This window comes from Salvia miltiorrhiza, chromosome 2, assembly GCF_028751815.1.
Source record: "Salvia miltiorrhiza cultivar Shanhuang (shh) chromosome 2, IMPLAD_Smil_shh, whole genome shotgun sequence".
Lineage (NCBI taxonomy): Eukaryota > Viridiplantae > Streptophyta > Magnoliopsida > Lamiales > Lamiaceae > Salvia > Salvia miltiorrhiza.
The window spans coordinates 66,449,996-66,461,213 of record NC_080388.1 but is presented as its reverse complement, the minus strand read 5'-3'; the positions used below and the strand labels follow the sequence as shown (position 1 = coordinate 66,461,213).

Here is an 11,218-nt window from a genome sequence, read left to right as displayed (position 1 = left end):
TATTATTGATAATATTTTAATTAAAATTTCTTCTTCACTTATAATATATTTAATTATTTTTGTTAACACTCGTGTCATTCTTATAAAACTATTTTTTTTTAATGGACGGACAAAGTATTTGTAATTTCTGACTCCCCAAATTTGAAATCAAGAGAAAAATAAAAATAAAAGGTTGCCTAAAAATAAGAAAAATGAATAAAATTTGCAAATAGATGGGTGAATTGGGGCCCATTTGGTGTAAAAGAGGGTCCCTCCAATTTCAAACTTACCATTTTCCAGTCTTTAAAAGCAGGGCAGAACCACCATATTTTTGCAAGTTTCAAAATCCCACATTCACTACTACACAAAACTCACTGTGTGCCTAGTTTCTCACTCATTCTTTATGACTCCAGCTAGAGAGCGAAACTAGCAGGAACAAAAGAAAGAAGGAAAGAACCAAACAAAAAAAAAAGTAACAAAAAATCAAAGGGAGGCCAAGTTGATGTCTGCCATATTTTTCTTGGCTATGTGTTCTTAAAGATTGAATCTTTTTTGTTCCCATTTCGTCTAAGCAGGCATATATTAAAGTGGGATAGAGAAGAATATAGGAAAAAAATAAGTGGGCTGTTGAGAAAAAAAGGGACATTTCTTTGTAAAGTTGCAAATTTGTGAAGAGGGCGGTGTTAGCATTATGGGTTTAAAGATTGCATTTTTATTTGGCGTGTTGGTTTTGCTGAGCTCCTGGATTTCTTGTGGCAAAGCTTCTGTTTCGTATGATCACAAGGCCATTTCCATTAATGGACAGAGAAAGATTCTTATTTCTGGCTCAATTCACTATCCAAGGAGCACACCTGAGGTATGTTTTAAGCTCAATGCACTTTCCTGTACTTTTTTGAATCTCTCTCTCTCTCTCTCACACACACACACACAAACTTTAAGATTGTTTTTACACCCTTTTTATTGGGAACTGTAGATGTGGCCGGATCTTATTCGGAAGGCTAAAGAAGGTGGCTTGGATGTCATTGAGACTTATGTTTTCTGGAATGGGCATGAGCCTGAGCAAGGAAAGGTTAGTTTTGTCTTTCCATCTTTTTTGGAAAGTTTATTACATCATTTGTTTATTTTTGTTTTCAATTGTTGTAATAATATTTACTTCTCTCTTTGTAGTATTATTTCGGGGGAAGATATGATTTGGTGAAGTTTATTAAACTGGTGCAACAAGCAGGGCTTTATGTTAATCTCAGAATTGGCCCGTATGCTTGTGCTGAATGGAACTTTGGGTAATAATGCAATTGCAATTTTGCAGATTTTCTTTTTTCTTTTATAAGTAATTTCATCTAGTAATATTTATGTGTATTTCTTGGATTCCGATTTCAGGGGTTTTCCAGTTTGGCTTAAGTATGTCAAAGGCATTAGTTTCAGAACTGACAATGGGCCCTTTAAGGTCTGCATACCAAATTTGTTGACATATGAACTTTTGTTATAATGAAGTCATTAGATTATTTGAGATTATTTGTGTCTAATTTGTGTTCCCATTTATGGTGTCTTGAAAGGCTGAAATGCAAAAATTCACTACCAAGATTGTTAATATGATGAAGGCCGAGAGGTTGTATCAAACTCAAGGCGGTCCGATTATATTGTCACAGGTTGTCCAAGTGCTCTGTTCTACTTCCCAATTTTCTGTTTTTTTATGTAGATTTTGTTATACATTACTAAATAAACTGAAAGATTTCTTTTTTATGCGTTGTGATAGATTGAGAATGAGTATGGACCAATGGAGTATGAGCTCGGTTCACCTGGCCGAGCTTACTGCACAGTGGGCAGCCAAAATGGCGGTGGGTCTTGGCACAGGTGTTCCATGGATCATGTGCAAGCAAGATGATGCCCCGGATCCTGTTGTAAGCATTTGACCTTTATTTGAATCGGGTTTTTAATACTCTGCATGCAATGTTCCCTAGTTCAGTAGTGGTGTTATTGTTATATATGCATTGTATTATCAGAATATACAGTCAGCAACATATTTGAAATCTTGTCACCTCCTGCACATGGATTTGCCTTCCTCATTTCATGCCAATATTTTTTTGCATTGACTTAAGCTAAATAGTCACTGACATCTCAATATTGCCTCTGAATAAACTATTATGCATGTATCTTCTGTGTTTGTTCTATTGTACTTAGATATCCTAAAATTGTTTTATTGCATAGATATTTCCTGAATCTGTGCTTGATGTAATCTTCCGACATGCAGATCAACACGTGTAACGGTTTCTACTGTGATTACTTCTCCCCGAATAAGGCCTATAAGCCCAAGATATGGACTGAAGCCTGGACTGGCTGGTAGGTTTTCGAGCTACTCTTGTGATGACATAATCTTATGAATTTTCATTGTGTTCAAACTATCACTATTTTTGTATTAGCTTGAAATAATATTTTGTGACATTTTCTACAGGTTTACTGAATTTGGCGGTGCAGTTCCATACCGACCAGCTGAAGATTTGGCGTTCTCTGTTGCAAGATTTATTCAGAAGGGGGGCTCCCTCATTAACTATTATATGGTATAATTGACTGCAGAAGGAATTTTCTAGTTAATTGCTATAAATCATTGATGTAGGTAAATATATCTGACAATTTTCGATTTTTTCAGTATCATGGAGGAACGAACTTTGGCAGGACAGCCGGTGGTCCATTTATTGCCACCAGTTATGACTATGACGCACCCCTTGATGAGTACGGTATGCATTCAAAATCCAAATAGATTCACCATTTTTTTCCGTATTTGTTTTTAAGTGAGTACTTATATTTACTTTGATGGTGCATGCCATGCCTGATGTCTCCTAATTTTCTGCTGACAATGTCCATTTAAATTTGAAATGAATTAAGTGGGAATTGACAAAAACCTATACTTAAATATCACATCTTTCTTAAAACAAAGTTTTTTTTTTTTTTTGCATATACTGTCATTTCATGTAGTACCTGCCACATCATTAGACTGCGATTTCTCTAACAAATAGCTCTGGTATATACGACAAAATGATGGTTGTAAACCTCAATATCACTCCCATCATGAGCTTTGTTTTTGGTTTTCATTCGTGATGACAAAGGTAACGTAACTAACCTTATACTGAGACATAAAAGTCTTGTTTGAAACTTGCGGCCAAAAGTTGATTAGGACGTGCATACGTACCACGTTTTTCATATTCGTTTCCCTCAAGGTAGCTAGTTGTATCTACATGATCTCCAAAAGCTCTTGTCTCCTAGCTTTTGTTTATCGAGAGTTGTTGGATTAATTCATGAGTTTCCAAAAGCCCTTGTCTCCTTTCTTTTGTCTACATGTATGTGTAATGACTACCATCTTTTGAAAAAAGATGCGCGAAGCTAATATTATATACCATTTTCGTGTAGGGCTACTGAGGCAGCCGAAATGGGGTCATCTAAGAGATTTGCATAGAGCAATTAAACTCTGTGAGCCAGCTCTGATTTCTGGAGATCCAGATGTTATGTCACTTGGACACAACCAAGAGGTTTGATTAATTTTGTTAAACTTATTTATTTATTTATTTTTATTTTTTCCCAGACTGGAATCTTGTGTCCGGTAATGATATATCCTGATATGAACAACCATTATATCCATGCAGGCTCATGTTTTCAGGTCGAAAAATGGAGCTTGTGCAGCATTTCTTGCAAACTACGACCAACAGTCAATGGCAACGGTCTCCCTCTGGAATAGGCATTACAACTTGCCTCCTTGGTCCATCAGTATCCTTCCCGACTGCAAGAACACTGTTTACAACACAGCAAGGGTAAGGAAAAGAGATCGCTTAGTATGTTTATTCGTTTTTTTATGCTTTAAGGATGCCTTTATAATCATACCTTTTTTTAATTTTCCACGTGAAGATTGGTGCTCAAAGTGCACAAATGAAGATGACCCCTATCAGCAGAGGATTCAATTGGCAGTCATACATTGAAGATACAGCATCATCGTACGATGAACGTTCGTTTACACTGGTTGGATTAAGGGAGCAGATTAATACAACCTGGGATAAATCTGATTACCTGTGGTATACTACAGAGTAAGTGCACATATAACTTTTGAGTGATCATGTTCATTTCAAGGTTGCCTGAAATGGAGTTATATTCCTTTTTTTGTACTTTAACTTTTCTCGTTTGTTGCTAATATCCAGTGTGAGGATCGACTCTCATGAAGGATTTCTAAGAGGTGGCAAGTGGCCTGTTCTTACCGTCAATTCTGCTGGCCATGCTTTGCATGTATTCATAAATGGCCAATTATCAGGTAACCAACTTGCAATATAATCTGACAATCTTTGTCTATTGAATTCTGGTTGACATTAACAGTGTAAGGATTGATGCAAATGAATGCTCGACTGAAGCTCATATCTCCCTGTACCCCCTAGTGTTTTCTTGAAATCCATTCAATTAGGCTTTAAAATTTACGCTTATGATTCTGATCCGGTTCCTAGTTCTACAAGAGCTACTGCAAACTTTTAAGCTTTGTTTCTATTGGTTCGAGCTTTGAATGCCATTTAAGAGGTTCAAACTCTTGTTTTCCATGAAGCCTAACACCAGCCATTTTGGCCCTTTTATGCTTCATTTTGGTTGATTTTAGCTCTATATAACATCTAAAGAGGATAAACACTCGATGCTTTCACGGAAACAAGCTGTACCATAAGCTAAAAGGACGGGTGTGGGGCTTGCTAAGCCAGAGTAGTAATTAGGAATACATATTTACTCACCACATCTCTTTAATTTCTTGCAGGAACTACATATGGAAGTCTAGATAAGCCTAAGATAACTTTTAGTAAAGGTGTGAATCTAAGAGCAGGTGTCAACAAAATCTCTCTACTGAGCATTGCGGTTGGGCTCCCGGTTCGTCTCTTTTCCTTTTCTCAACCACATCCAAACGTGCTAGGCCATCTTTCTAATAAACTTACACTGTTGAAGAAAATTGCTTTTTGATTACTTATTCTATCTTCTTCAATTTTCAATGTTTTTTCAGAACGTGGGACCTCATTTCGAGACGTGGAATGCTGGTGTCCTAGGCCCTGTTTCACTGAGTGGCCTTAATGAAGGGAGAAGAGACTTAACATGGCAGAAATGGACTTACAAGGTAAGATTGTGTGATCATTTCAACACTCCCTCTTCATCACTTAGTTCTTTTTTTTTTCTCATTCGCGACGTTTTGGACAGGTTGGTCTGAAGGGGGAATCTCTAAGTCTTGATTCGGTCAATGGAATCTCAAACGTTGAGTGGGATGAAGGCTCCTACATCGCACAAAGGCAACCATTGACGTGGTACAAGGTGAGTGCATTTTGCTTAGAAAACTTTGGTGCTTTGCTCGGGTTCATGTAAGGTAGGTTCATATAAGCATGGTTGGTTGTTGACAGACGACTTTCAATGCTCCGGGAGGAAACGAGCCCTTGGCTTTAGATATGAACACGATGAGTAAAGGTCAGGTGTGGATCAATGGTGAAAGCATTGGGCGCTACTGGAATCAGTACAAAGCATTAGGCAACTGCGGCGAATGCAACTATGCCGGCTGGTTCAGTGAGAAGAAATGCCTAAGAAACTGCGGCGAAGCTTCTCAAAGATGGTAATGCAAAAATCTACATTTCATCATTGTGCAACATCTTCTATTCCATTTACAGATAATTGCAACATGTCAAGAAAAATTTAAAATCTTGCCATTTTCATGAATGTCCATAAGCAGAATTTGGTGGATATTAATTTTCTTGACTGGTGGTGATCATCTATAGATGCATGATCAAAATATTCGTTTATCGAAGCGGGAACCCTAACCCTACCTTTCAGGTACCACATTCCTCGCTCCTGGCTCCGTCCAACAGGCAATCTTCTTGTTGTCTTTGAGGAATGGGGAGGGAATCCAAGCGGCATCACTCTATCGAAACGAGAAGTAGCAAGTGTATGCTCGGATATATACGAGTGGCAGCCAACCCTAGTGAACTATCAGCTACAAACATCAGGAAAAGTGGACAAACCATTGAGGCCTAAAGCCCACCTCTCATGTGATGCAGGACAGAAGATCTCATCCATAAAATTTGCTAGCTTCGGCACGCCTCAGGGCTCCTGTGGCAACTTCCGACAGGGAAGCTGCCACGCATTCCATTCCTACGACGTTTTTGAGAAGGTACATTCATTCACACCATCCCTCTATGTTACTACTCGATCTGCTTCTTGTGACTTCACCTTACCCTAACTGGACTTTGCAGTACTGCATCGGCCAAACTTCTTGCACGGTGCCAGTGACACCCGAGATCTTTGGAGGTGATCCATGTCCGGGTGTCATGAAGAAGCTCTCCGTAGAGGTGGTCTGCAGTTGAAAGAGTGATTCGTTCAGGTTGTTGGTCGTGCTTTAGATGTGATTGTTTTGTTGGGGGCTTTGGTGAGTGAAGTTGTACATACATACAACACACTGTCAAGTCTAGAGCCTCAGAAGATTTGTATGTATATAGCTATACTTGGATTTTCTGCAAATGTAACACGCTGGGATGGGATGAGATGCGCATCGAGACGACTAAAGTGAGTCCGCGCGCGCCTTCATCTCTACTAGTTTAGAGCAAGATGCAAGCTCTCATGGATTTCAAGATTTGTATGTTTCAGTGTCAATGTAGCAATCATTCATTGCTTCACCTTTCTATAAAATATGTTATGCTATTTCATCACATCTCTTCGACCAAACCAATTACAAAAACTTGATGGCTATTATACAATCCAACCTACCCAATACATAATACAACATTTTCCGTCAAAATCAACTTAAAAAAGACATGGAGTATCATTTTAACAAGGAAAATACTAACAACTTATGTCGTGTGTGATTGTGAAGGAACAAACAGTCAAGATCCTTTAGTCCACAATGAATGTTGCATATATCTCTCATTCCACGTCACTCCGTCTTCTTCACGGACGAATAGATCGTCCGTACGAACCATAAGCAGGCGTAGAAGCCGACAGTGCCGTCACTACGAAGAAAGCACACGACAGTGACGACACCATAAACATATACCCCAAGTACAAAATCCCAGATACCATCATTGTGATCTCCACGTAAGCGAAAACCAAGTACACAAAGAGGTACAATGCAGAGGAGCCACCATTCAAGAAAGTTCTCCACCACCAGTCGTAGTCTTCACTGCACAATTGGAGATAGCAGAAGACAACTGTTATCTCCGCGCACAAGATCATCAAGACGATCAACATTACTAAGAGGAAGCCCAACATGAAACACAACTGGTTGATGCAGACGTAGGCCTGGATCAACGGAAGCTCTATCAGAACCGACACAAACGGAAGAATGCCTCCCACTAGTATAGAGAAGATCGGTCTGAGGTACCATGGCTGTTCAGGTATCTCTCTCGGGATCTTATTGGTTTCCACCGGAGCTTTAGTGACAGCCTTTCCGTTACCGAAATAGAAACCAAGAAACACTAACGGAGCTGAAACTCCGTCCGAACCACAAGATTGAAAGTGCAAGCACCGTTCCAAAGGGTATGACCCAAGATGACATTTCACCCCAAATGAGAGAGCTCAGTGCAAAGAAAACTGAGAGAATACCTGGGAAAAGGAGGGCTGTTTTCAAGGCGCTCCTCTTCCACTCTGTGGTGTCGAACATTCTGTACTGGAGACGAGCAGAGGAGTAGCCGCCAAAGAAGCTCATGAGAAGCCATAGCAGAACCATGGCAGTCATGAGCCCCTCGCGGTTAGAAGGGGAGAGGAAGCCTAGCAGCGTGAAGATCATTGTCACAAGTGTTGTTCCAAGCATCTGAACTCCGGATCCTGAGCAGACACACACCACTTCCGAATTCAAAGGCGGCCTGAAAACATCTCCTTGTACCAGCTTCCAACCCGTTTCTTCATGAGCTTCGTCTTTGCTTTCCAATTGATCGTAGCTGGCAATGTCCTTGTACAGAGTTCGGATCATGATCGCTGCCACCATGCCACAGAGGAAGAGCATCATCAACAAGGAATTGACGATTGGAAACCAGTGGATTTGATCATCATTGATCAAGAGGTAGGCATCCCACCTTGATGCCCACTTGATCTCACTCTCCTGCACCAGAGATTTTGCTGTAGGATGATTCATATGGACGAAACGAAACTATTCTGACAAAGCGAGAACAAAAAGGGAGATACCTTGTAGGAAACATCATATGAAAATATGATTTCTTTGCCTGCATCAACTTCCTGTAGAGCAACACCACCCTCTTCAATCATGTATCTGGTGCGCTTGTTGCACGTCGACACATTCAGATTCATGCCCCACTCGACCTCATGCTTAATGCTGATGGAAACAGCAATACATCAACAAGTGAAATATGATACACAACCAATAAAACTATTTGAACAAGTCCAACAACATAAAGAGGTTGACCTGTTTGGAGTAACTTCAAACCCCACAATTCTAGCAGAACTAGTTTCTTCATCTCTGTGATACATCACTGTGAAACTTAGGTGATTAAATTCTGTGTTTGAGCACTGAAGTAAATTCTGCAAGACACGGTGCAGGGTTGCTCCTCTCTCATATGGAACTAATTTAGCCCCCAAACCCCCCAAGATCCATATCAGCACAACAATGCCAGGAAAAGAAGGGAAATGAGGGGAAAAAAAGGAAAGGAATCAGTGAAAGATGCTGACTGTATAAACAGAACTAAGATCACCACGAAGGACTTCTCCCAAGTTTTGAGCAAATTTTCTGATTTTTGGCGGCCTGCAGAATCTCAAGTAGTAGTAGTCATATGGAAGGAGTGCCTTTGTAGATAACAGCTTGTTCACTTTCACTTGAAGTTCATCACCCTGTTAAGAATGCAGAAACAAGCAATTACAATGGGGAAAGAAAAACACAAGAGTTTGCACAAAGCAAAAATAAATAAGTTATTTGAAGCTCTTAGGCAGAAAACACAAACCAGCTAAGTAGAATAACATCTAATGATCGTTTATGTATGAGTCTAAAATCCTGATTTTCATCTTCAAAATATTTTCTTTTCTTGTTGAAAATATAAAAATACTATATATTAATTAATCACATTACCTTATCCAAAATCTATTTGATATATTTGTAACTCTTTTTACAAAATCCTAAAAAGGATAAATATCCTATAGAATCTAATTACGTAACTGGATAAATAAAAATAACAATAAATCACTAATATATAAATAAATAGGGTACCTATCATGTATATACTAAATTGTATATATAAATTAATAAATATATTGATAATAAATAATTTATCAATGTATCGATAAATTAATAAATTTTTGATTTATAGAGTGTTTTCTTAATTTCAGAAATTATAATGTGCAAAAAAATTAGAGATAATATTTAAATTAAATAAAATGCATATATTTATGAATTCATTGTGGTTGATATTACTGGAGATCCTAATAATAATTAAATTGAAGATGATTCAACAATATATTCACATTTTAAAAAGTTACTATAATTTTCATAATTGTAACATTTTAACAATTATTAATTTATAATATTAATATATTTATAAAGGAGTTATCTAAAAAATTATTATTTTATTATTTAATAAAAATTGATGAATTTTTGAATGAACTATTTATTAGTTTATTAAGTAGTAGTATTATTTAAAGAGATTTTAATAAAATTAAAAAAATGAAATTGGTGATTAAATATTAAATATAATACATTCACAATATCCAACATGAATCCATAAAGCAATTCCACCATGAATGATAGCCAACGCCTAAATTGATGGACAAAATATAGATCCAATTGAGATTAAGCAAGCTAAGAAGTGCGAAAGAGGAAAAGTTGATACTCTTGCAACGCCGGAGAGAGGGAAGGAGAATGACGGATGACGCAATCAGAGGCATTTCTTCCTCAGCGGCAGCTTCTCCTTTTTGTTGTGAATGGCAGCAAATATGAATCAAGTAGAAAGTAAAAAAAGAAATAATTAAAAATGATAAAAGTCAACTTTTATTAATGGCATGAAGATGGAATATGGACTGGGGAAGAATCAACATCTCTGGTCGATGTCGTTAAACAATAATTTGATAGCTTAAAACTAGGATTCCCAACTCTGCGATATCATTTGCTCCTTGTCACACACTACTTTGCAATCAGATCTTTGATCCAAGAGAGATACAACATCCACTCTCACCACCTTAGCACCAATCAAATTTCCTCCATCATATTCATCTATTCGTCACCATTTTCATTAGCTCATATGAATATCTTCAAGCTTCAGAACTCGTGATACCCACATTCCTAATGGAACCTCTTCCTTCATCTTCAAATATCACTTCAACTTGTCCCCTTGGGATGGCCCAGTGGTTGGGGTGGTTGCCTGTTGTCCAAGAGGTCACAGGTTCGAGTACTCTCGGCCACAATTACCACCATAGGTGGGGTGTGTGAGTGGTTCGTATTATTTATTTAGAAATTTCATCAAAAAAAAAAAAAATCACTTCAACTTTTTCACACTCTTCCATTATAATTTCTTCAAGGTTAGGAACTCCCAATGCTGCTCTCCTTGTCTTTCTTTCATCCAGCAACCCCCCTGAAATGAACTCCATAACCAAATTCTCTCTATCTATTTCTTCATCTTCGGGATATAAAGCACAATACAGAAAACAATTTTGCAATGTATTGAACTCATTACTTTGACTATGATGATTCCTATTCAACCGATCAAAACTATATTTATAAACATCACCTTCTCCCATGCCATCGCGTTCCTTTAGTTCTACAAAAGCATTTTTCCATGCATGAATGGCTCTCTCGCCCCTCATGCTACACATCTGGCAACTTGTTCTGTTCTAGGATCAACTTCTCTCTCATTTCTTAGCAATTCATTAAATAACTTCCATGCCTCGTGATTTTCCACTGGAACTACTTTTGACGACACACTTCTAATGAGCGAGTTTATCTTGTAAACTCGTAACAGTAAATTCTTACACGTCCCTGAGATTGTTGCTGGAGTCGATTGTGAATGTGGTTTTGCCCACACCGCCCATGCCATAAACACACACTTGTCTAGTCTCCAAAAGTTTTAAAATTGTTTCCAAATTTTCAAAATGTCTCACCCCTAGTTCCACAAACATCAAGTACAAGTTCATCTCAACAAGCTTGTCAACTTCATCGTTTAGTTTTTGTGGTGATCCTCCATCTTGACACCCCAACTCAACAACTTGTTTTTCAATGGATCTGACTTCTTCCAACCATTCCTCCTTTTCTTTC

General features: G+C 38.1%; 1 protein-coding gene and 1 pseudogene across 1 annotated transcript; one reads left to right on the top strand and one right to left on the bottom strand.

Annotated features, from left to right (window-relative positions):
- Window positions 1-308: 308 nt before the first annotated feature.
- On the top strand, window positions 309-6,677 carry LOC131013162 (beta-galactosidase-like). The gene is given in 20 exon segments (XM_057941202.1): window positions 309-835; window positions 953-1,048; window positions 1,147-1,259; window positions 1,357-1,423; window positions 1,533-1,625; window positions 1,733-1,789; window positions 1,791-1,877; window positions 2,228-2,316; window positions 2,429-2,534; window positions 2,624-2,711; window positions 3,382-3,500; window positions 3,615-3,779; window positions 3,874-4,049; window positions 4,161-4,270; window positions 4,754-4,863; window positions 4,994-5,104; window positions 5,185-5,295; window positions 5,382-5,587; window positions 5,806-6,142; window positions 6,225-6,677. Coding segments are annotated over 20 exon segments (2,517 nt in total). The 5' UTR covers window positions 309-670; the 3' UTR covers window positions 6,336-6,677.
- Window positions 6,678-6,683: 6 nt separating this feature from the next.
- On the bottom strand, window positions 6,684-10,770 carry LOC131009901 (transmembrane 9 superfamily member 7-like; annotated as a pseudogene).
- Window positions 10,771-11,218: the final 448 nt, after the last annotated feature.